The sequence below is a fragment of the Phoca vitulina genome, unplaced genomic scaffold (genome assembly GCF_004348235.1).
Source record: "Phoca vitulina isolate PV1807 unplaced genomic scaffold, GSC_HSeal_1.0 scaffold81, whole genome shotgun sequence".
Taxonomy (NCBI): Eukaryota; Metazoa; Chordata; class Mammalia; order Carnivora; family Phocidae; genus Phoca; species Phoca vitulina.
Window position 1 is genome coordinate 3,113,160 of NW_022589784.1, and position 26,194 is coordinate 3,139,353.

Sequence of the window (26,194 nt, forward strand, 5' to 3'; positions counted from 1 at the left end):
TGGATGGGGCATGGGGGTGCGCAGCACCTGGATCTCCTTCAGGTCTTTGTCACACAAGTTCTGTAGGGGGTCGATGAAGTTCTGCTTGACCTCTATGTCCAGAGAATCCTTCACCTCTGCCAGGCGCTTCATGGACTCCCCCGCGTCCAGCAGAGCATCCCCTGCAGCAGGGCAGGGATCGGGAGAGAAGCTGTCACAGGAGGCCAGGGCCTCGGGGCCCAAGATACCCCACCTGCTAACCTGCCCTCACCCCAGGGCCCAGACGCCAGAATTCAGGACAAAACAAGGGTCCCTGAAGTCTGAGCCCCAGCAGCCAGGAGGAGTTGGCAATGACGGGTGTCAAACCCCCCATGCCCCCCACCCCACGGCTTCCCCCGCATTAGCTGTGGCTCGAGGGTAGGCTTTCCAGTGGCCTTGGCCCTACAGGCAACACTCCGATGCTCGCTCACCACCACTGAGGAAGGAAAGGTGTTCTTGGGAGCCTCAGTCACCCTCGCCCAGGGGATTAACAGGCACTGTAGAAGACTCTGGAGCAGTGGCAGGGAAGTGGCATCCCACTGTCCAGTGCCAGACGCTCTGGCCCTCCAGAGCCCTCACCGAAGTTGGACTCGCCGCCCAGCTCCTTCCCGTGGCGGATCATGCACTCGCCCAGCAGGCCCTCTGACTGTGGGTAGCCAGGGTTCTTCACCTGCCCTCGGATCTTGGACACCGTGTTGAGCATCGTCAGCTTGGCCCGTGAAGCTGGAAGAGAACAGGCTGGGTAGGCATGCGGCCAGTCTCTCTCGAGAACCAGGCCTGCACTTGGCCAGTGCTGCTGGCTGCCTCCCTCTCCCCAACACCCTTATTTTTAAAGCGCTGCCCTGACCCAAGGAAGCTTGGTTCCTATGCCTGCTGATGGCCAGGCTCCGAGGAGAACCTCCTGCGTAGACTTCCCTCCTCTGCTCACCTCGGCCACAGAGGAACACTGGCAATGGGCAGGTGACTGGCTCCTCCGGACCCCACGGGGTCTCCTCGTCCTAGAGCACAGCTCCGATCACAGAAGCTCCCTTCCCTGGCCTGGGCAGTAGCACCCCAGAGAAGTAGGGGGGCAGGCATAGGTGTGTGCAGGTCCAGTGCCCCAGACATAGCCCCCCACCTGGCGTGGGGGAGGAGCTGTGCGCTTGCCTCTGCCCGCTCGGGTCTGTCCCTGGCCCAGGCCGCGAATGGACCTGGCTGGTGTTGCTGCCGGTCCCACATCCATCACCTCCTTCTATGGGAACCCAGATTTGGATTTTCCTCAGGGAAAGGTCCTCATCTCCCTCTCAGACTAGGAGACTCCCGCCTCATGCTCCAAAGGTGGGCCTGGCAAACGGGTGGGCAACCAATTCAAACTGGTCCAGTGAGTTGGTTAGGTGGAAAAGATGCTCTTTTCAGGTGGGACTATTAGCTGTAAGGGTGATTTTGGACTAGGGTTGCCACACAGAACGAGAGCTGCCTGATGAAGTGGAAAGGAAATGCAGGACTCTGAGGACATCCTTTGGACCCTTGGATCCAGCCACCCATGAAACCCGCCTGCCTACTCCTGGGCACTTCAGTTCTCTGAGCTCACACATTCCTTCTCAGGCTCTGGTAACCGGCCGATTCCTGGCTGACACGGACCCCTCCTAGCTGGCTGGCACCCCTACCTGGGTTGGGCTGCAGGTACTCAATGGTTCTGGCCAGCACTTCTGTCACAGCCTTGCTGGTAACATCCACCTTCTGTCAAGAGAGGCAGGGTGTGGGCTTTTGCAACCATCGGGGTGCCAGGGGCCAAACCTGGCATCCCTGGACAGCCCGTGCGCTGCTCCCCGGCCCCACCTGCCTCAGAGCCCACACAAGAACGGCGTGTTGCGCTCAGGGCTGCTGGCCTCCCTGCCTCCCAGGGCCGGGGGACCCGTCCATCCGTGAGCCCCCCCGCGGCCCAGCTGTAGGGCTGCTGTGGCCCGTGAGGGTAAACGGCACCGGGCATCAGGCGGGCCGCACCACCTCTCCTGGTACCTTCTCCATCTCTTTGAAGTCTTCATCAAGCTTGGTCCCTTCGGCCCCTCCGACCTTCTCACTGACCAGCTGGGGGACAGGAGGGAAAACAGTGTGAGCCTCAGACAAGGAGGAGGCCCAGCTATGCCTTCCAGCCACGTCCACTGCCGGGGGGAGCCAGTGAAGGGGTCAGCACATCCATGACGGCTTCCCAGGGACACAGCTGACGGCAAGATGGGTGGCCGAGTGAGACCCTGCTTCCACACCCACACCCTCCTTGGATCCCAGGGCGGGGTGGGAGGGTGGCGCCTCCTGCTGGAAGGCTTTCCTGGCCATGCCTACCCCTCGAGTGCCCACCATCCCCGGAGACCTGCCTGGGGCCAACCGCAGCTGAGTGATGTCCTCTCTCAGGGCCAAGGTGCCCACACCCAGACAGTGATGCCATGGTTCAGCTCCAGGAGTGGGGAAGAGGTTCATCAGAGCCTCTTTGCTCGGGGATCGCACACCTCCCTTTCCCCCACTGAATTCCTGCCTCTTTGGAAAGGAATCCTGGGAACCCTGGGGCCGGCACTTCCCCAAAATACATTCTCCCCGGGCACCTCTGGGAAATGAGCAGGTCTGTGGTGGGGAGGAGGTCCTGCGGCTGAATGGACATGGGAATGACCCAGTCCATCGCTTTGTGCCGCCCCCCCAACAGGGTCCAGAGGAGACAGGGCCACTTCCCCAGTGGGTCGGGGGTTCCTACTTGGCTGAGCTTGGGAGTCAGGAGGGGCCTGGGGTGCAGGTGAGCTGTGAGGCCGCTGCAGTGGGGGGACAGGAAGGAGGCAGGGCTGGTGCAGGGCCTGCCTGGTGACTGTCTGCCACCTGCAGCGGCTCGGGCCCCGTGCCATCCTCTAGGGGACCCTGCAGGACGGGCAGGGGCTGCCCTCCTGCTGCTAGCCACTCTGTAAGGAAAGACCCTGGTTGCTCCCTAGGCATTTATGGGGCGTTCCACTTTATTTCATGGGACAGTTTCACTTCTTTTGATGATGGTAAAACAGGACGTTCTCAAATTCAGTGGTTGCCAGAGAGGGAAATGAGTTCACTGCCTGACGTGAGACAAGACTCTTCTGGTGAACTGGGAGGGAGATGAAGCGTAGGTGCTCAAAACCACACCTTCCGGGGCCCCAGGACCGATGGCCCGCTCAGTGCAGGAGGACATGGCGCAGGGCAGACAAGGACAGGTCTCCCAGGCAGAAACCACATCCTTTCCCTAACGGGAGGGGCACAACCAGACCCTGCAGGCTGCTGGGGGCGGGTGGGGGGCATGAGTGGCGCCTCCCTGTCTCCCCAGAGCCCTCATCCTCAGGCACTACGTGTGGGGCTGGATTTACCAGGCTGTCCTTGCACCCGGGCACACAGGAAGCCATGCTGGGCCCCTACCAATCTCCCTTCCCCCCACCTGGGAGCTCTGGGCTCAGGTCCCTCAGGTAGCAGACGATCATTCCCCATGTCCTTTCTCTTCAAGGCTCACAGTCTTGGAACTGGCACAAATGGATAAAAAGATGGCAAGAGGCCAAAAGGGAAAAGGGAAAATCAAAGAAGTCCAAAGAAGAGCCGCGGCTCTGAGTGTGGGGCTCCCCAGGGTGCAGACCATGTCCGGTGGAGAGGGACCTGACTGGTCCATGGGAAGAACTGTAAGTGGTGTTGATAACAAGGACGAACCTTTGGGTATGAAGAGCAGGTGTTTCTAGGGACCAAGGCCTCCTGTCACTGAGCAGCCAGCCCTGGAGGCTCAGTGGTTGGGACGCTGCCTGGGTGGAGGGGGCAGGAGGGCCCCAAAGGGCCCTGCCCATGGGGAAGGCTACGACCCTGACATTTCAGTCCCGCGCAGGAAAAATGCACACACATTTTCAGATCCAACGAGAGCAGCAGGTACCACCACGGAAATGACACCTGTAAAACCCGCACCGCACAGAGAGCCCACCTCCCACCCCCCCTCAGTCGGAGCTCAGCACAAGCCGATCCTGCTCCCACGCGGGGCGGGAGCAAACAGCCGAGGTGCCTGGTGGGGCCCGCAGTGCCGAGGGCCTGTCCCCCACTGGCTGAGCCCTGCAGGGCCGTGACCCCGGCAGTGTGTGCAGACTGCAGCCTCCCGGGCCCCACCCAACTGCGTCAGAGCCTGAGTCACTAGCAGTGATCCCATCATGGCTGCCGTCGTGAAAGCCAGGCTGGTGCCTCCTTGGGGCCAACATGAAGCCCAGCCCGGGCCGGAACCTTCTCCAGAACCCTGCCCCGGTTCGGGAGCCAGTCTGCGCCCCAAGTGGCCCCCACCAGGTGAGACCCAGGGGCTGCGGAAGAGGCTACCACGCAGGGGGACCTGGCGGCGGCCTCCGGAGATGAGCTCCCCATTGCCCACCGGATGCTTCCCGGCTTTTTGCGAGACTGGCTCAGTGACTGTGTCCACGTAGGGCCTAGAGCGGGGTCTCTCCTGGGGGAGGCTGGGCACCCTGAGCAGCGAGGCCCCCGTGTCTGTCGTCAAGATCCTGCTGGCCTCCCCCACATCTACCAGTCATGAGTTCCCCTTGGATGAGTTTTAGTGCCAGCACTTCGATCCAGCTTCAGGACACCTCCAGCGGGCAGGAAGTTCCCTCTCTTCTCTCTGGTGGCACCTCTTCTGCAAATTGCACACACGGACTCACGCCGTATGTTTGGCCAGACTGATACTACCCCCGTACTACTTTTGACTTTTGGGAAAAGCATGCTCTGCCCCCAGCCCGGGTGGCAGGCGCTCCAGGATGGGACAGGGATCTGTGGCTCTGAGTGCCTTAAGTTCAGGCTGCAGAGGTGGGTGCTGCCAGGTAGGGAGCAAGAGGCCCTGCTCCCGTATGCCTCTCTGCATGCCCGACCCCCTCTTGCTTTCCGGCAACTCCCCGGGCCCGGATCCCACCTGGCCTTTGAATGATCACACTGGCAATGACGTGTCCACATTGGGCAGACAGAGGCCTGTCACAGGCTCCTGCATTTATGAGCAGCGGGGCCACGTTGGCTGATGGTACCCCCTGCGAACTGGGCACCTGGGAGGTGAGCCAGCCTGGAACAGAGCTGGATCGTCACCCAGAGCACCCACGTGACTTCCATGCCCAAGTGTTGGCCTGTGGGCATTAATAGTAAGACCAGTTAGGGGAGAGGCTGTTCTTTCAAAGACTGGTGTTATCACTCCAGATTTTGGCATCTTTGGGGAGAAGCAGGGAATCTAACATTCGGGAGAGAAAGAGCATATGAAGTGGAAAGATCCATGAAAGGAACTAGGGAGCTGCTGCGTGCCAGGAGCCAGCAGGGCGGCCCCTCCAGTAGCGAGCCGAACACGGAAAATCAGAGAAGCTGCTTTCACAGGGGGCGAGCGGATGACGGCCAACTGCACTGGCGGGCACGTCCGCCATGGCCACTTGCTGGTAGCTGCGGAAGCAGTTCGAATCCTGTGGGGTGGGAGGAAGCCAACATCAGGCCTCCAACTGAATCATCTCCACAGGGAAACCTGATCAACACACGCAACACGGAAAATGAAGGGGCCAATCTGCAGGCTCGGTGACCTGGGCAGATGGCCTGCTTTGATGACGTAAGGGTTTAAGAGAAAACAAGAGGAGGAAGAGGAGGAGGAGGAAGCTGGCACGGAGGTGCCGGGAGGAGGGGAGATGTGCAGCGTTGCTCAGGGCTGCACTGTCCCGGAGGGGCACCGTGTGTCCCTAACTCCAGTGTCCTGCACCTCGTCCAGCCACCTTGTGTTTGGGGGCCACCTGAGACGCTCCAGGACCACCTCCCAGGGTAACATTGGAGGTCACCTGAATTCTCCTGGCCCAGGCTTCCCCTCCTGCCTCTGCATAGCTAACTTCTCCCTGCCCATCTGTGGGTGCCAGGATGACCTTTCCCTCACCAGGCATAGAGGGGAGAAGCTGCTTGTCGGCACTGCTGGAGAGCCGGAGTGAACGGCACAGAACAGGTGACTGAGACCAGGGCCCTGGGGCAAAGGGGGCCTTGAGGGTCCAGGCCCAGCCACTCTGGCTATGGCCCTACACGAGCCATCCTGAGATCTGGGCCGGTGAACAGGCCTCCTGGCTCTCGGGTGTGAGCACGGCTGCCTCGTTAGCAATGGCTGTCAGAATGGGGCCGGCACCAGCTAATGACCACATTACGTGATGATCTGTGTCTAAAGCAGGAGGGGATACAGAAGGGGCACGAGAGTCTGTCTCCTGGCCTTGGGGAGCAGCCCTCTGGCGGGGGAGATGAGAATGTCCGATATAACAGCAATTCAGAGAAGAACACGGTGAGAGTCACAAAGGAGATGTAAATATGCCCAAAGGGCAGCAGGATGTAGCTGCGAGCTGGATGAGCCACAGAGCCAGTGCTATCCGAGCTGGACCTGAAGGGCAGGGTCCCAACTGGCAAAGCCAGGCCAGGCGGGCAGAGAGAGCTCTGGGTTCCGGGTGAGATGCAGGTTTGGGGCACAAGGGTCACCATTCCTGGCCGACTATGTGCAGACACTGTGTAGGAACATGCACTGTATCTACTTGAAGAGGGTGCAGGGACCAGCCAGCCCACTTCACGGATGAGGAAACCGAGGGGTGAGAGGCTGTGGAGCTGTAAGTGGAGGACATGGGTGCTGTGCCCAGACCTGTCAGACTTGCCAGTCCACCTGCATTGTGTCCTGTGCTGGAAGACTGGGCAGCAATAGGATGTGGGTGAAGCCTGGGGGCCGTGAGGGCCCCCGAGGGCTGTGGGGAGGTGTCAGAATGCCGTGTGCACAATGCCTGGACATGGGAGGCCCCAAGAGGCAGCAGTGATAATCCTGGGCTGAGCTGAGAAATTCCTGAGCCAGGGTGATGGCATAGGGAGGGGAGCCCCCCCCCCCCCCCCGGGGGAACACCCACCCCCCCCCAAACCCCTCCAACTCCACCCGCCTTCCTGCCGCCTCCTAACATCTGGAAGGCTTGGAGCCAAACGCTGCAGAGCAAACCCCTCTAGTTTCCATCACGGTCTTCTGTCTCGTGACCCAGAGTCCATAGCATGGGCAGAGCCGAGGTTTGTCTGCTGCCCCTCCGAATATGAGGCTGCTGGCCTTCCTGTAGCTCTCCCTCTTCTTCCCGTGCTCCTGGGCCCCCACCTTAGGGGGTGCTAGCAGAGACACCACCTGGTGTACTCTTTGGCTAATGGGACTCTCTTTCTGGACAGGCAAGGCGAGCTAAGCACACTTCCGGGGAGGTGATGTGTGTGGTGCACTGGCTGCCCCCAAACCCCCTTCTCTTGATGCGTCCGTCCCTACCCAGAAACCTTCAGGGGCCCCTGGCGTCACCAGGGTACTTGGGAAAATTCCCAAAGCCCGGGCCCTTGTGAGCTGCTCGAGGACGAGCTGCTTGCTGACTGGGGCGGAGCTCCCTTGTGGCTCTGAGAGCAAAGGCCATGAGACATGGGGCTGGGCCACAGCTTGGGGGGTGAGGAGGAGGTGCCAGGGAAGTAGAGCCTGTGGAAACATCATCTGCACCCTAACAGACCTTCATTCCCCTCCTGGGAGGAGCCGGAGGACATAAAGCAGACCTGTGAGCAGAAGACTGAAAGCTCTTGGCACTAAGCGAGACGCTTCATCCGTCACAGGTCCTCCATAAATATTTGTGAGGTGACTGGGAGAATAAGTCACCAGGCCCTTGGTTAAACCTCACAGAGGGCAGGCTTCGCACAAGTCAGAACTTCCGGAGACATACCGGGAATTCTGAAATTTCCCCGGATTTGCTGGTACCCTCATGCCTCAGGGCGCACGCTTCCTCTCCTAGCCATCCCAACTCAGTGATTTCTAAAAAGCAGCTTGGTGGAAGGGCGCAGTGGAAATGATCAAGCAGGAAAAGTCTTCCGAAGTTATGTGCCCCATGAAAACTCCCAATTGGGCGCTGCGACCGCCAGATCAGGCCCCGGCGGACAGACCCCCGCACGTGGTACTTCGTCGGGAACTGGTTCTGGGTGCCAAAGCACCGTGGCCTCTGAAGATCTCTCCGCAGGAGGGGCCATGGTGGCTGCGATGCTGGCCCTGAAGCGGAAGCCGGAGGTCCCCTAGACTGCAGGGCCGCACCAGCTGCTGCTCTCCCAGCCAGAGTGGGGCTGGCTGTTGTCTGGGGAAGGAGCCAGGAAAGCTGTGGAGAGGAGCCGGGCAGCAGGGCCCTGGTCAGACCTGGCCTCTCGCCACCAAGACCCTTGTGGTCTTCTGCCACCCGCAGGGCTGGTCGTTGATGTCCCGTCTTGGGCTGGCCTGAGCCTCCCCCATCCCTGCACAGACGCAGCTCAGGACTGCTTGGCTCCTGGCTCCTCGAGATGAAGAATGGGACACTGGGCTGGCACGGGGAGATAAACACTGTGCTGTCTGGAAGGCAGCGAGCCGAATGCCACACGAAGTCCCAGCTGCTGCTGCCCTGCCTGGCACAGGCTGTCTGAATGCCGGGCGGGGGAGTCCCTCAAACAAGAAAATCCCTCCAAGTCACCTGTCTGGCTTCATCCGAAAGTCTGAGCCGGCCACGGCAAGGGCACTGGGAGCAAAGCAGGAACTGACCACTGTAAAGAAGTGACTTTAGAGGGAGGTGGCGAGGCAGACGGGGGACCTTCACCCAGTGACTGTCCCGGTGGAGTAAGGAGCCAGATAATGAAGCTCTGTGTGCTGCTGTCCCGGAGACAGAACAGGGATGCGGTGGAGGCCTGGTCTTGAGGCCCTGACCTCTGCTTTTGCAGTGCAAGTCTGAGTTCTGGCAGGAAGAGGCTCCCGCCAGGCAGACACCAAGACAGCTGCCCCTCCAGCTCCAGGCTAAGAACTTTTCTTCACTGACTCCGCTAGAGCCTGCTTCATCCACCCCTCCCTGCGACTGTCACACCGCTTGCCTGCCAGGCCCACAACACCCAGGAATCCGTCCGAGGGCCGCGTGTGTCTCTGCAGCCCTCCACATGCCCGAACCAGGCCTGCCCCCCCCCCTCCCCGGCTCGGACTCTCCTCGTTCCTCCCCAGGACCCCGGGTAGCCTCTGCCTGGGTCTCCCTCCCCAGGCCTTGCTCCTGCCTCCTGTCCAGAACCCTGCACGAGTCAAATCGGAGCCTGCCACCGTCTCCCCGCACCCGCCCTGTCTTTGCACTGCAGCCCCCAGGACTGCTCCCCTCCCCTCCCCGCCACTCCAGCCTAATCCCTGTGTGGAGTCAGAGGCCTCGGCTTCAGTGTAACTTCCTGTTAGAGTCCCCCATGCCTTTCAGAGCTCTTCCCGTTCTAACTCTGCATGCCACGCATGCCATGGATCCCACATTTGTCTCTGGCTGACGGCCAGCTCCCAGGGTGCGGGGACCCCGTGTGTCTTGCTTTCTGGCCCAACCCAGCACATTGCATGGGTTTGATGGACACCATCTGACTGGCTGGCCCAAGGCCCACTGCAGGGCAGACTCTTGCTGGCCCCTCTCCCCACCTGCAAAGGGCAGGCTTGAGATGAAGCCTCCCTCACTTCCCAGGCATGGCTAACGAGACAGAGGTGCAGCGGCACAGGAGGCCCCAAAGGCCGGGAGAGAGCTGTGCGCACGAGGCCGCGGAGGAACAGCGAGGGGCTGGGCAGACGCAGGCAGTTGCAAGGTGCCATTTCTTGTTGCTCGGGCCCAGTTCCCAGACCTTATGGAGCTGGCCTCAGCCCTCTCTGTTTGAGGGAAGTGCCTTGTTCCTCCCCGCAGGGTGACTCAGCAGTCCTAGGAGATGTGGTAACAAGGAACTCACCCTGCCTGGCCCCAGCTCCACGTGGCTGGTGCGGGGAGAGGGCAGACTGGCCAGCACTGGCCACAGGCAGGGATTTCCCCTCAGGGTCCGTCTGGCCAGGAGCCAGGGGCTGAGCACCCTCCCGACGCACTGTGCGGCAGTGGCCTAAGGTCCTAGGTGCGGCTCCTCTGGGGACCCTCCCAGTTTCCTTGTCAATGAAATGGAATGTTGGCCCAAGTTCAACTGTAAAGATTGGCAATCCTGGGATTTCTACGAAGATGCCAAGTTTCCCCAAAAGGAATCAGAAGCCACTTAACAGAACTGGTCCCCGCTTTCATCCATGGTTCTCCAGTTCCCTGGTTGATCTCATAGAAACTGGGGGAGGAAGTGGGCCCCGCTGGGTGCTGAGAAGAGCCAGCTTCTGGCTCTGAAGCACTTTCGGCTTGCAGAGGGAGGCAGGACAGCAGGAGCTAAGGAGGGGTCATGCAGCACAGATGATGTTCTGTGGTCTTGCTGCCTTGCTGGCCCTTCTGTCATCCCTGAGACCCCAAGAGGAAGGGACAGAGCCATCAGAGAGCTCCAGCAACCACCTGGCCTAGCTGCGGCCTCTGGGCAGGTATCTTTACCTTATAAATGGGATAACTAAGGCCCCAGGAGGCCCCAGGATGTGCCTTGCCCAGGGCCAGGCAGAGTAGTGCGTATGTGCAGGGGTGCCGGGGGGGCGGGGTGGTGGTGGTGTACGTGCATGTGTGTGTCCAAGCCAGGCAGGAGTCCCAAAATAGTTAAGTCCAACCCAACTCCAGAGGCTGTCCCTGGACTTCTCTGGCTTGTTTCCCCATTTTCAGAGGCTAGCTGGGTGTCAGGGTGCTGGGAGACAAGAGGCCGATTAATAACGCGCATGGGTCTGCTGGAGACTAAGGATGGCACTTGGGGTGGGCTGCAAACCCCAACCCTCCCACCAGCGGGTGTGGAGCCACATCTCAGGCCCTGTAAGCGGGTGGTCAGGAGGACCTTACCTACTCCTGGACGCCAGGCCAAGAACCCGAGTTTAAAGCAGGGCGGCCGTCCAGGACTACTCTGAGTTAACTATGCCGGCCCAGACGCCAGAGACCTGAAGTTGAGGGCCAGCTTTGCCCTGAGCCTTCTGGAACTCCACATAATACCCACGGCTCAGGGCTGACAGGAGGCCAAAACTCCTGGAACACTACAGAGCCCTGTGCAAATCCCAAGGGTGCACCAGACTGGAGCTGTTCAGGGGGCTCACCAGTCTCCCTCATGCAGACCCCTGCCTATGGCATGGTGCTGCTAACCTGGAAAGAATAGGACAGGACTTCTCTCTCACCCTCCCGCTGACTGTGACTTGGCCCAGAACACACCCTGGGAAAGTGAGGAATCTGGGCAGCACCAGACCGGGCAGGGGGGTGGGAGGGTGGGGAGGCTCAGGCTGTAAGCTCATTCTGCCTCCTCCTAGGACAGGTGGAAGGAATGAGGCCTGCTGACCAGGGGACTCTGAGCTGGGCCTGATCCCAGCTGGTGCCCCTCGCTATACAGAAGGTTTTTCCCAACGCCCGAGATGCCAGCAATTGCTTATGGAACAGATCACCCCTGGGACTCGTGGTCGGGCTAAAATGCCTGGGTATATATTGACCTCCTGTGTTCTGTCTTCTCATCACAGGGATGAGGCAGGAGGGCTGCAAGTCAGACAACTGGGAAAGTCAACTTCAGATGAAAACTTATAAAAAGAAACACCCAACCCACGAAGAAATGTAATAAATCCCCCCAGTCCTGCCTGGCTCCGCATCAGTGAGTGCGCGCTGCGTGCCGGCTGCCTGTCCACAGTCAGGCAGGCAGAGCAGGAGTGTGTCCCGCATATGCGCGGATACAATAAGGGTATTCTGCAAACTCATCTGGTATCGATGGCAGAGCGGACAGAAGAGTAGCCCTTCAGGAAGAGACCAGAGATGCAGCTTGGAAATCCTGCTTGGCCTCTGGAAGGCACCGATACAACATCCATATCAAACACCGTGAGCACAGCCTACCACACCAGAGGCTAGGTACCCAGGCACGAGTCTCGAGGAGGGGCCACGTGTACCCCAAACATGACAAGCTAAGGTGACCCCCTGATCAATCTAAAAGCCCAGAGCCCCTGCCTCCTGGAACACAGATGCCTTCTCTCCTGTCTCGAAGACCCCTTCCATTTTTAAAGGCCTAACTAATGAAAAGCCCCCTTCTGATTCTGATCAGGAAGCCCTCCTGATTCTCTATCACCTGTCTCCTTACCTAGACGGGAGTGACGTGGACACTGGCCATCTCTCCCATCACATTACTGGCACCTCCTCTCTCAAGTCCCTGCCCCCTTCAGACCTCACCTTGGACCAGCTCCCCCTGGGCTGTTTTCTGTTCTGTGAAGTCACCCGCCTCATTCCCACCTCTTTATGGTCCTCCACCCATTGGACTGTGAACTTGAAGTGGGCAACCCCATCACTGACAGAAGCACTTTGATATGACCTCATACACCACTCCACGGCGGCGAGGCTTTGAGAGCGCAGCAGACTCCTGGGGTTAGCTGGATGGCAGCATGCCTCCATATCCCCAACTTCCTTTTGTTGCCCACTTGTGGGAAATCCAGGTTAGGCTGGCACTGGCTAGAGGCTGCCAGTCCAATTCCCTGCTCTCCACTCAAGGTCTGCCCGTGGCTGGCTCCCTCACCAGAGAGCCAAGGGTCAAAAAAATTTGCAAAGAAAAAAAAAATCTGAGCTAGCCAGGCCCAGGCTGTTCGTATTCAGAGGATCCCCCTTCCCGGAGTGGCGTGATTTCTCATTGACAGGAACCCTTGTGAAAGCAACAAGTCTGTGGTTCAGGAGGCCAGGACACAGGAGAGGAAACAGCCTCTAAAGGCCAAACAGAAACACGGCAGACTGGAGCTGGGGAGCTTGGGGCAGCACACACGCAGGGCGCTGTGGATCCCCGGGCCGGCAGAGCTCCGACATGGAGCTCCTTGAGCCAGCTCAGGCAGCAGCTCTGGGTGGGTGCCGAGGAACGTACTGTCACCTGGCTCTATGGCTCACCTGTCCTATCAGGGCGGTGACAACAGGCTTGGTTGACAAGACCAGTTTCTTCAGGTGAGGCTACATAAGCTCCTAGGCAGGTGCTGACCCTAGGACAGCACATGGCAAGCAGGGAGAGGTGAAGCGGTCAGTAGCCCTCAGCACAGCTGACCTACCCCTGCTGCCGGTTAGTGACCAGCGCTGTAAGTGGGGCCACGTGCTAAATGCCGAAATTCGGTCACCCTGCCTGGCCACTTTTCCAACCACACCCCCCCCGCCCCACTGGTCCAGGGGCACCCGCCTGTCTCAACTGCAGAATCAGTCTTGGAAGGCCAGAGCTGGAAGGAGTCTAGCCTCAAAATCACTGTCCAGCCACCTCAGCACGGATGAGGACACCAACAGGGCTGAGGAGGAAGGAGCTGCTGGGTCAGGCAGGGAGTCCGCGGTGGTCACGGGGGCAAACTGCCCCTATCCCCCCAGCTGCCACCCACCCTTTAGTGACCAGGCCTGTTCTTCCTTGGGACACACACACACACACACACACACACACACTCTGCTGTCAGCACCCGAGTGACCAGGCCTGTTCTTCCTTGGGACGGATGGAGCTTTGCGCAGTGGCAGTATCGTAGCCAATGAGGTTTATCCGAGGCGCGATTATTGCTAATTGAAAACTTTTCCCTTGGGACGGACGGACGGACGGACACACACACACACACACACACACAGCTGTCAGCACCCGAGCCCCAGCACTTTGAGGTTCCCGGGGACCCTGCCGCAGGCCATCGATGCAGAAGTGCAGGTCTCAGGGGCCCTTTCTCCTCCCTCAGGGTTCATCTTCATTCCAGCAATGCCACTTGGGACAGCCTGGCTCCACCTCCTCGCCCCACCTCCCCGCTCCAGGGCACCCCAGTCAGCAGTGCGGCTACTGTGAGGAGCTGGGAGGGCAGCACCGGCCTGGCTCCCAGTAGGTGCTTGGGCGACCAATATTCGTTGAGACAGTAAATAGATACATGTTGGCATGCACACCCTGCCCTCCGGGAGCTACTGGGCGGGGGCTCTCAGCAGAAACAAGCACCACCTCCGCCTACCAGGCCATGACTTTACACAAGCATGCAGACTCTGCTGAGCCTGTTTCCTCAACTGTAAGATGGGAGGTGGTGACGACGTGCTGCGGGACTCAGGCATGAACGTGCTTTAAAACCCACAGAGTAGGGGCGCCTGGGTGGCTCAGACAGTTAAGCGGCTGCCTTTGGCTCAGGTCATGATCCCAGGGTCCAGGGATCGAGCCCTGCATCAGGCTCCCTGCTCAGTGGGGAGTCTGCTTCTCCCTCTCCTGCTGCCCCTCCTCCCTGCTCTGCGTGCAGACGCCCTCTATTTCTGATTTTATTTATTTGAGAGAGGAGGAGCAGGGGGAGGGGCAAAGGGAAAGGGAGAAGCAGTCTCCCCACTGAGCAGGGAGCCAGATGCGGGACTCGATCTCAGGACTCCGGGATCATGACCTGAGCCAAAGGCAGACACTTAGCCAACTGAGCCACCCAGGCAACACCTCTCTCTCAAATAAATAAATAAAATCTTAAAAAAAAGGGGGGGGAGGCACCTGGGTGGCTCAGTCGTTAAGCGTCTGCCTTCGGCTCAGGTCATGATCCCAGAGTCCTGGGATCGAGCCCCACATCGGGCTCCCTGCTCGGCAGGAAGCCTGCTTCTCCCTCTCCTGCTTGTGTTCCCTCTCTCGCTGTGTCTCTCTCTGTCAAATAAATAAATAAAATCTTTTTAAAAAAAAACAGCCCACAGACTATAGGTACACGCCTGCTGCTCACCCCGGGGCAGGCCACCCGAGGAAAGGCGGCCAGAGGGCTGTGTGCAGGCAGCTGGGCAGCGTTCCACAACTCGGGCAAGGTCCAGAAGCAGGATCTGCCAGGTGGCCCACAGGACGGGGTGAAAGGCTTCCTGGGGAGTCCTCCTGAGGGATCCATGGTCCCACACACACATGACCACACAGAGCCAGGCAGGGATAAAAACTGCGTCCACAGCAGGCTGATCTACTAGCTCTTCTTTTGCAACAGAAACTCCAAGGGATCAGTAACGGGACCTTGACTCCAGAAAGCTCACAGCACCAAGACTATCTGTTGATGGGCAGCTGTGATACACAATTCTTTGAGAGTGAGAGAGAGCAAGAGACAGTGCAGGAACAGGGGCGTGGGACAGAGGGAGGGAGGGAGAAGCAGGCTCCCGCTGAGCAGGGAGCCCAATATGGGGCTCAATCCCAGGACCCCAGGACCCTGACCCGAGCCGGAGGCAGACACTTAACCGACTGAGCCACCCAGGAGCCCCTGCGATATACGACTCTGAAGCTCTATTTGTGGGAAAGGGAGGGAACAGGGCACTGAGATGAAACGACTTGGTTTGCAGGAAGACGGCGGGTAGGAAACCCCCAGTGGAGGGCAGGCCCTGGCACATAACTACCACCATGTCACAACCTGGCTGCCCCCCCTCTGCAGGCCGCCCCTCCTCGTCCTGCATTCACCCAGCAACCAAGGTGGCCTGCTGGCCAACCCTGAACACCCCCGAGCAGAGGTCTACCCTCTATCCTGGCTAATGGGATTCCTGCCCCCAGCCCCCCCACCTGAGATGCTTGTTCTCCCCATCCTTCAGGTGGCACTGGTGTGTGCATACACTCCTGGATGAGGCGCTTACACTCTGTGAATGAGAGTTCACCCCCACAAGCTGGGGATGGGGGGTCTTGCTGCATTTGCCAAGATGGCTGTGCTATTCTGACTCATGGTACTCCTCAGCAATGCTTTTTTATGTTTTGCAGGAGAGAAGGAACCCTGCCTCCCAATCTGGTGGTCTTTCTCCCCAGGCCTTCCTGCTCTGTTGTCACCCCCATGATACATGTCTGGTGTTGCTGCTTCTGAAGCCAGAAGCCGTAAGAGCATTCAAATCCCTCTCCACCTCGTGATGCTGATCTAGCAGCCAGGACTGCCTCCACTTCCCGGGATGGACAGACCCCACCGATAGACGGTCTCTGGGCTCCTGGAATGGGGGGGGAGAGGGGGAGAATATAACAGGGCAAGCCAGCAGCCCTGAGGCTCCAGCTCTCGCTCTAGCTGCCTGTCTAGGAAGCCCTGTATGCTCTTTTGCTTTCTTCCTCCCACGTCCAAATGCAAAGCCAGCATCCAGGGTCATCACCTTGGGAATCATCCCTAGTTCCTTCCTGCAAGCCTGGTCATAGGATCCTGTGTTACTCTATCAGCCCTAATCCAATCACTTAGTCACCATGCATGTTTGGGACACTCTCCTGCCTGGAGCTGATCTGCTCTGTTGGGTGGGGATGAACATTTGGGGTCAAGGTCAGAAGGCCAGATTCCCCCCTTTTGAAAAGGCTGCCCTATTCATTCAACAATTCATTATAAATGCCAGGTATAGTAGAGGGAAAAAAGATTAATAAAACCACACACACACAAAAATAAAACCACACACAAAAAAAGATTACTAGAAGGGTCTATGCTAAGGGACCTATAGCGAGAAGCCACTTCCTCCTTGTGGGGAGAGAACCAGGGACTGTTCACAAAGGAGATGACCCTGAACTTGGCTTTGAAGGGTAAGTTGATGCACAAAGGAGAAAGGCACATGATGTGAAGAACGGCAGAGACAAGAGGACACGGAATCTGAGCCCATGCAGAGGACAGAGGAGCTGAGGCCTGGCACGGACACAGGTGCCCGGGAGGGGTCCTGAAGGGTCCCTCTTAGAGATGAGAGGGTCGTTAAGCGAAGAGTATCTGGTGTGAAGCTCCAGGCTCCACAATGGGAAGAAAGGGGCCCTAGGACTTGAGACCCGCCGACCTCCTTCTACACAGTGAGCAGGAGCCAGCACGGGTCAGACTCTCCCAGTGTTGCTGCGAGGTGCCGCCCTGAGGGGCAGACGGGCAACGGGGTTTTTGGGCATAAAACCTGAACATGGGCCAGTCTTCAAATTCATGTTAAACAATGGTGATGGAGGACTTCCTATCAGTCCATCAGCTTTTAAGTCACCAACATGGGATCCAGGAACCAGGGAGTGACTTCTGCAGAGCTTCGGATTCCCTCCACAGAGCCCTTTACCTGAAGATGGCTGGGGGACCTGCTCTCAGCACGGTGACCCAGAAGTCGACTTGGCCAAGCGAACCGGTCCTATTTTCTGGCTGACTTCGGCCATCAAGTTGGAGGCGAGAGCTCACGGAGGATAAAACACACGAGCACATGTGCGCACACACCCACACCTTAAAGACAGAGCTGAAAACTTTTATCAGGGCAAGGCTTTAAGACCGTCCAGACCTACGGCTGCCATAACAAATTACTATAAACTGAGGGACAAACACCACAAAACGTTAAACAACCTGACACCATACAACATACAAAAATAAATCTTAAAGAGGTCAGAAGTCCGACATGGATCTCACTGGGCTAAGACCAAGATGTTGGCAGGGCCGCATTCCCGTCTAGGAGCGCTGGGGCTTTTGGTGCCTCTCCTGGCTTCTAGAGCGGCCCCCATTCCTTGGCTGTGGCCCGTCCTGTCCTCAAAGCCGGCGAAGCCGACCTGCCACACTCCCTTCTCCTGGGCCCTCTGCTCTGCAGTCACACCTCCGTCTCACCACAGAGGGGACAGGAATATGCCTTTAAGTGCCCTGATCCCTAGAGCGGGGCCCACCAGGTTAATCCCAAGTGATCTCTGCATCTCCAGGTCCACACCCTGGCTCCCATTGACAAGGCCCCCACACCAAGGCAGCACACAGACAGGTTCTGTGGAGCAGGGCGAGTCACCCTGCCTGCCACAGGAACCGCAGGTGGGTCTCGCCACTCGTCCATAGTAGTTCTGTTCTAGAAAGTCGCAGCAAACACTGAGCTGTTGAATATGGAACCACTGCTCCTAGGGGAAACAACGGGGTTAGGCTCTCATAAGCCTCTGGCCACAGCCAATCAATACATAACCTTGTGTCACGTGCATTTCTGTTTAAAGACACCTTATTTAACACACGCTATTGACTCGTCTACACTGAACTCAGCCAGCAGTGCTGTAACCCCCTCCTGAACCAAGCTCATCTGACACATGGGTTTCCTCCATAAGGCACAATACAGCCTTCTTGCACTCAGGAACACGAGCCGGCCCTGTAGCTCTGTGCTTGGGGCCGTTCCAAACAGCGAAATCACCCACAAAAAGCACAAAATTGAAAAAAACTGTGGCACTTAAATATACTGCAAGGACACTGGTTAAGAATCTGAGCTGAAACACATCTCAGCAGGGAACAAGCACATCGGGAGACTCAAAATTGTTTGCCCCTCTGCACATGTTTGCAAATGACTGCAAAGTGCCCCAAGTACTGATTTGGGGGCTACAAATAAATACCAGCGAACAGGTGAAAGTGCACATACAAAATCTCCAATCAGGGAGCTTCGACAGTATATACCAGCGCAAGTGGCCCTTGGCGACAAGGCTGGATGCCAGGTGCTTTCTGCAAACTCGGTCTCACTGTGGAGAACAGAACTGAAAACACAGCTATTGAGGAACTGACAGGCTGATGAACAAATGAATTCTGTGAGGAGGACATGGGGCAGACAGAGGATTCTGGGTGCCAGCTGCAGGTACAGGCCCCCCTGGATCAACCCCCGGCTAACCCCAGGCCTGGGGAGCCTCCGCCCCACCCACTCAGCATCCTGGCCAGGGCCCCTGGGCGGTACCGCAGAGCACACTTGAAATATCACCCTTATAGTGTTCAGACACATGACTCCCGCCAGCTTTGGGCCCAGGACTTTAGGTCATGCAAATTGAATACGATTTTTTTTTTCCATGCTGCTACCACGGAAAACCTATACAGTTACATTAAATGAGGTGTAAGTCTGGAAAACTTCTCAGACACGTGCCTGAGAGGACATCTGCAAGAGTGCTCACTGCCACACGGTTTGAAAGAGCAAGGACATGGAAACATCGTAAATGCCCACTGGCAGGGGATGGTACAGTCACGCCAGGGAAAGCTGTTCAGCTGAGCAATGACGCTAGAGCTACACATGTCCGTGTGGACGGGAAGCATGAAGGGTACCGAGCAAAAAGAGCAGCTTACACCAAATAACCATGCGACACTATTTGGAGGGGTAAACTTGCAAAACAACACTGTGCACCTTCTGGTGACAATTCACGGGCAGTAAAGGTGTAAATCAGGGAGGGGCTTTGCCTGTGACTGCAGTGCCCGTGTTTTAGTGAAACTCTTGTGGGCGCGTGGCTACTATGGTGGCCCTTCTTTATATCTTTTCCCGTGTCTGAACCACTTCATGATACAGCAACACAAGACGTGGATGATACACAACCTTACGTGGACACGTATAATTTAACATTAGCTAGATAATGGTTATGGACAACACATAATGTGTGTCACTCCATGTAGCAGATCAATGTACCCACGTTAATGGTTATGACGTAAGGATGTGACTAACAATAAAGAACGCTCATAACAGCAGCAACAACCTTACCAAGGCGCCTGAGAGGTGACGTGCCCTCAACAGCACCCCAGGCAGCCCAGCACCGGCTGGCTCGGGGCCTGGTGAGGGCACCGGGAACTACCCCGGTGACCTGTGCAAGAAGGTCAACCCTGCGGACTCCGCTGGAAAGCCGAGCGGACTCCTGGACTCCAGAAGCACAATGGAGGCAACCGGGCAAAAGGACTTTCTCCCCGCCCTCCTGAACCAGCGCACTTTCCTCCTGTCTCTGCAGCTTCCCACCTAAGACTCCCAAGCCTGCTTGTACTGAGGTGGTAGAGAGGCTCTACTCAACAAAAGGGGCCTGCTAGCACCTCCTGCCCACCCTGAGCTGAAGCTATGCTCTGGGGCAGCGCAGGACGGGAGAGAACACTCAGGGCTCCCTGAGGCTGTGAGAGAGAAAGGAACCTCGCGGGGAGCCCGAGACAGACGGCTCAGACTCCGCTGTGAAGATGTCCCAGGCCGAAGCTGGGCGAGAAAGCCATCCGGACTGGGGCGTCCAGGACCTCCTCACAGCCCACCTCGGCGTGGGGCATCACTTGCACGCATTTCAGGGCCCTGACCCAGACACCCACTTGGTGGTCAGCGCGGAGCTGCAGCAGCTCCTACGTTTCACAAAGATGAGGGAAATGCTGCCTTGCGCAGGGCAGAAAGCAGCTAGAGACTAACCTGTAGCAACGGTTCTCAACTCTCAGGAGCTAAAGGTCAACCTTAGACCAGCCGGGTTTGATTCAGGGATGAAGAAATCCCATCCCCATTCCCTCAGCTGCCCTCTTGTGAACCACAAAGGCTGGCCTTGAAGGGCCAGTGCTGGGTGTCCACCTCCAGACAATCATGGCTCTGATGGGCCAAGGCCTTCGGGCTGACGGGTGCCTGCCCCTCTGCCCCCAGGCAGCCATGGGGCCTCGTCTGGGAAGGTGAGTGGCTGGGGCCAGGGGGAGCCTTGGGGGGCAAAAGGAGCAGGAAGTTCCCAGTTTCCTTCCCACGGTGCTTCCTAAGAATGTGGGTTGCTGCTCAATCCTGGGGCTGAGGCCCAAAATGACAGAAAGTTCATCATTCAACTGTTGCACTTTAGAAAAAGTAGGGCTGGGCGGAGGGGCACTGGTGAAAGAGATGTGACTTATGGGCCCAGGTGATGGTTGGGGACTCCCTGAGAGTATCGGCTAAACCGTGCACTTACTGTCATGCCAAGCCAAAGCCAGGGGAACAATCTCTGAGCTTTGACTTCTTATTTTTAAACCAGCTGGACCTGTTCCTGATGGAGGGCTGTTAGCCACTCTGCTTCCCTGGGGTTCTGCCTGGGCCTGAGCAGGAGCCACCCCCAGGGACATTGCAGGAGGCCACTGTCACTGTCACTGGACTGCCCCACTCCCACTCAGAAGGAGCCCACCATTTCTGACAACTTGGTCAGCAAGCCATGGCCCAGGAGGCCCTGGGCCTGTCACAAGCCACCAGGCAGCCCTGCTCCGTCAGGAGCTCAGGTCTGATGAGCAGAAAAGCACATTCTGGTGTGAGGATGTGTTTGGCATGTGGCACGTGGGCGCGAGAGTACTGGGTCAGATGCTCAGAGGATGGAGAATTCTTTCCAGTGGGCGGCCACAGGAGAGGGTAAGGATAAAGGGAGATACAAACAGGGCTTTACAGGGTAAACAGGAAGTGGACAGAGAAACCAGGTTGGGATGCGGAAGGTGAGGCATAAGGCAGTGTAAAGTAGCCCGGCCGGCAGGCAGACTGGTCAGACTGGACTGTGCCACCCATGAAGGGAAGAGGTGGGATTTAAAACTGGGACCAGGTGGGGCTCCAGGAGGTCCTGAATGCCAGGTCAGCTGGGGATGTTCACCTTTCTGCTCTGCTTCCTTTAGGCATGCTGACACTACAGCTCTAGCATCTGCACCCATAACCCATGATGCAACCATTTGCTCACTAGTGTGCAAACGTCCGTCTGTCCATCTATCCATCCAATTCTTCCTGAGTTCCCGGGACAGGCCAGGGACTGGGCTCAACTGGGCACACAGCAGTGGCAGAACCACATGGGCCCTGCCCGCAAAGACTTAGGATCCAGCGACAAAGACACCAATCTTAGTCCTCGACTGGGAAGGCAGCTATGCGGGAGTCGGAGAGACAGGAAGACTGGGGCTCTGAGTGCCCAGGGGCTGGGGAGACATCTTACAGAGGCTGAAGGGACATGGAAGGTGAACTGAATGTTCATCTACCAAAGGCAGGTAGGGCTGCTGAGCCCGGGAGAAGAGCCCGTGTCCTCTCTGACACTCAGTGGATACCTCGCATGGTTGTGCTAGGATAGCACCCCTTACGACTGCCAGCCCTGCTGGGACAGTGGCCACTGGGCTAGTGGTCTCAGGCACCGGAAGTGACGCCACTGGAGGTGCCTGATTCCCAGGTGTGGAACTCTGAGCAGCTGGGCAGTGACCCAATGCTGAGTCAGGTCCTTCGGAGGAAATCACACTTCTATTTTCCTGCTGTGGTTGGGGGTCTCCGCGCGACCCCCCCCCCCCCCCCCCGGGCCTAGTCAGCAGGTTTTTTTCTAGGAGCTGAGCGGAAAAGGAAGATGGAGCTGTCCTTCTGGGATCCTGCGTTAGTGGAACCCTGGTTACTGCCTAACAGGAAATGAGCGGAAATGTACCCAAACTGCAGTGCTCAGTAGAAGCAGCTGCCAAATCCAGCCCTGTGAGCGGCTGGGGGGGGGAGGGGGCAGGGACAAGGCGAGGGAGGAAGGGGAGGAGGAAGGGGAGGAAGGGAGAGGAGAGAGCGGGGAGAGGAGAGAGCAAAGAGGAGAGAAGACAGAAACCAGCTGCTGCCAATCTGACACACTCCTCCATCCAGCTTGCCAGGGACAGCTTTGAAAAAGAACCAGAAAAAGCCACCCCTAACACTTCACCAGGCAGAAAAAGCCACTAGGGTTTGAGTACAAGGGTAAAGACGCCTCAATGGGCCTGCAGATCTCTAACCCCCTGGGGCTGAAAAGGTCTGTTGCTGGAAAGCTTCAGCATCAAACCATCCTACAGTTTACAAATCTCACCTCCTGCCTTGGAAATCAGGAACAGAAGACTACTTGATTTTCCTCTGGCCACCTCCCCCCCCCCCCCCAACTTGCCACAGTGCCAAAACGTGCAGCACACTTGCCTCTGAAATCCTATGGAGGAAGCTGGCCCAAATCAAAAACTAAGTTTCCCCAGATTGGATCAGTATCAAAATATTGGCAACAACGGAAGAGGAGGAGAAGGGCTGGAGACAGGCCAGAGCAGAACTGGCCTATGTCCTTGGGTCAAGGGCCATGGGATGGGCTCGCCAGAGGCAAAGGGCAGGCCTGAGTGGTCCTGGTCACAGAGCCAAGTGTTTCCTCTGAGGAAAAAAACGAGCAGATGCGCATATGGACATCTGAGGGGCCAACTGGTGAGCTCAGGCCTGCAAACCTAAGGTTCAGAGGGCTCCACAAAGGGAAGGCTGGGTGGATGGGTGCGGGGATAAACAGCACTGTATCCCCGGTTCACTCGCTAAGTTCTGGGGTCTCCGGAATGCGACAGCCCCCAATTTTTGAAACCGAACAGAGAGACACTATGAAATCCCTAACCTCACAGGCCATTATTCAGTGGCACGTGGACTATAATTAAGTATCCTATGGCTCTGCCTTCACACTGTGCCAGATAAGTAGGGAGAAGTGCACCCAGGCACGCTAACAGGTCTTTAATAAACACAGGGTTCTGAGTCAGAGGGGAACTTGCCACCTCATGTTTGGCAGGCACGGGTAGCAGAATCTGAGTATGATGCCCTCTTGGTCCTGGTTTGTTAACAACAAGAATATAGGATTCTGCTTGGTTACAGAGTGCCTCCATGACTGTGAACAGTGGGTCCTGTGAAGGCGGTCGGGCGAACCCAGTTTTACAGACAGGCCTGGGAAGTGGTGGGGTTCCAGGAGGTCCCAGGATCCTCTGGGGGAGAGCAGTCTCACACTTGTGTAGCTCCACGGTCCAGCCTAAAATACCAGGCTGGTGACCCAAAGCCGAGCTGGGAAGAGCAGCCTGCCTGTCTACCGATGAAGCAGGATGGGAACATCTCTGTCCAGGGTCCCACAGGGACACTGCCAGTTCAAGGGTCTTCTTACAGAGGGAGTCAGCAGAGTTGCTTCCGGCAAAGTGGGACTTAATCCAGTTCCCATCACACATGGATATCGCCAACAGCCAAAGCCATTCCAACGTCTGCTGCCCCGAGGCAGAAGGTCCTCAGGAAGTTAGCCCGCAGCAGTTGAGCTCAAGGGCCTGGGGCAGGGACCCAATTCTGCCTGTCACCTGTTGTTCTCAGCACACAGGTTCCATGCTTTTATTCCACTCAGGTGAAGGAGCTACAAGTTCCAGACTCTTGTATCTAAGACTATTCCACATTTATTACTTAACAGGCCAAACCCTTTCCTGGGAAATCAAAAGCCCGATTCCACACAATAAGGTTTTAAAAATAGGTCAGAGCAGGTAGCACCTGCTGACATTCCAAATACCAGCCACGTCCCCCAGATATTACTTACTCTAACAGGTTGGGGTCCTGGGTGCCCCAGCCCACTCCCCACCCCATGCCTCTCAAAGGAAGTCTGATCTTTCCTCCTAGGCACAAACCCAGAGCCTAGCAAGCACCCAACGAACTTCAAAGCTATATGATATGGCAGTCATGAATTTTCCTCCTAGCTCTGACGGAACCAATCTTTCAGTTCAAACTCTCTCCCTCCTTTCAAGCCAAAAGAAAAAAAGAAAAAAGAAAAGAAAGAAAAAAAGTTAAGCCAGCATTCCAGGCAGCTGCCAGATCTATCCCTAGTTACATTCTCAAACCTGGCCTGGCCACAAGAATTATCAGAAACCAGTGAGCAGCTTAGGCCTGGAAATTAACATCGTACACAATGAGAAATGAACTTCTGAGTTTGGATCTCACTAGCGGGGTCCCCTGACCCTCCTTAGTCCTCCAGAAATACTCAGATTAAAGCATCTCCCCCAGTTCTAGATGCGCAGAAGTACCAGGTGGGCGGTAGGATTGAGGCCCCAGACAGACGTCTTTTCCTTCCAGTGCTTTCCTCTACAGATTCTTCAGCAGGCCTCAGCCCAGCAGGCCTCAGCCCAGTAGCAACCAGTTCTGAACAAGTAAAAGCTCACAAACTTCTCACGCAAGCCCAAACTGACCTTATACAAGACCTGAATGCTTGCACCAGAGATGAACTAGCATAGAATTTGCCAGGATGCTGCCAGATACTAATAACTGGTTTGTTACCAGTATCATCAGTGAGATCAGAAACTTTTAATTAATATCACAGCCTCAATTGCTAGAAATCAAGCCTCTCCATGCCCCACTCTCTCCCACATCCACCTGACTTCTTTTTCTCAATTTAGAAATAACACTGTTACAAGCCTCAACCTCGGTGCACTGACATGTGGGGCCGGATAATTCTTTGTTGTGGGGAAGGCTGTCCTGTGTATTATAGGATGTTTAGCAACCATCCCTAGCCTCTACCCACTCAATGCCAGTAGCCGTCCTCTCCCCAAGTGGTGACAACCAAAAGCCATCTCAGACATTGCCAAATGTTCCTGAAAGGGCGCATGGGGCGGGGGAGGGGCGGGGGGGGGAAGGAAGGGTTAGTTACCCCAGCTGAAAAGTACCGATGCAAGCTTATACCTTCTTAAAAATACCAGATGCCAAAAGATACTCTGGGGTTCTAACAACTTGGAATCTGGATGCTGAGTTTTATGTACATGTTTATCTATGTATATGTGGTTATCCATGTTTTGAAAACGAAAAAAAGCAGGCGGCTATCACAAGAATGGCCCAGGAGAGATTTTTTGTTTTGTTTTTTGTTTTGGTATAATTATTCTCACTTCTCACAAATCTTAGGGCAGGTTTCTCAACCTCAGCACTACTGGCATCTGGGCCCAGATAATTCTTGGTTGTGGGGGCTGCCCGTGCATTACAGGGTGTTGAGTGGCATCCCTAGCCTCCACCCACTAGATACTAATAGGAACTCAGGTTGCGACAACCAAAAATATCTCCAGATATTGCCAATGTCTCCTAGAGAGTAGAACTGGCCCTGGTTTAGAACCACTGTCCTACAGGAAGATATAAATACCCCCACATCGCTTTGTGTAAAAAGGGGAGTGCATTTACCCTTGTGCCAGATAAATGAGACCAGTGGCTGAAAGCATACTGCCTGTTCATAGGGTGAGAATTCAAGAGACATTAATTACTGCCTCATACTCTCAACAGCCGACCCTACTCCGAGGACAAGAGGATGAAAAGAGGTGTACTGAGCACAAGAAAAGAAACACACAAGGAGATGGACACGTCTGGATAAACAGCAGAGATGCTGGGGGCCTGTGGAAACAATTGCAGAAGAGAATGGAGCACAGCCAGCATGATTCTTGAGAGCACAACTCAGCAGAGGATTGATCAGGAGGCCAAGACAGCCGCTCCCAAAGTAGGATGTGGCCATTGCAGCAGCTCTTTGGGGATGGGCCTCAGAATGGCGAGATCACAAATCGATCTGAACCAGCAGCTTACACTGCACGGTGCTTTCCAGGTTTCAATGTATTTCTCACAAATCTGAATGCAGGACACCCTGCTTCCCCCTGAGACCAAAAGCTCTGGTGGCCAGCCAGAACGGCCTAGCTAGTGCCTCTAGCAGAGTGTGTCTGCTTGGGACAGTATGGGGTATGGACCTCCAGCATGGGCCTTGAGAGCTGGGGGTTGGGAGGAGAGGGCTTCTCCTGCAGGAGGGACTACATCAAGGTCACCAAGGTCCAAGACAGTAAGCACCATCCCCAGCTGCTCTGGTCAAGCCCTGGGGATCTGGTGCCTGTCGGACAAGGTTTAACCCAGGGCCAGGTCCCTTTAATTCTATCCTGCTGGGGCAAAGGGCT

General features: G+C 56.7%; 1 protein-coding gene and 1 pseudogene across 1 annotated transcript in view; one reads left to right on the plus strand and one right to left on the minus strand.

Moving 5' to 3' along the window:
* SH3GL1 (SH3 domain containing GRB2 like 1, endophilin A2) overlaps positions 1–26,194 on the minus strand; it is a 31,653-nt gene that overhangs the window by 3,675 nt on the left and 1,784 nt on the right. The window contains exons 2-5 of the mRNA XM_032394670.1: positions 2,017–2,085; positions 1,665–1,737; positions 598–741; positions 28–161 (exon numbers count right to left, since the gene is read on the minus strand). Of these exons, the coding sequence (XP_032250561.1) occupies positions 28–161; positions 598–741; positions 1,665–1,737; positions 2,017–2,085 (420 nt within the window). The remainder of the gene's footprint in view (positions 1–27; positions 162–597; positions 742–1,664; positions 1,738–2,016; positions 2,086–26,194) is intronic.
* LOC116625967 lies at positions 13,386–13,469 on the plus strand (annotated as a pseudogene).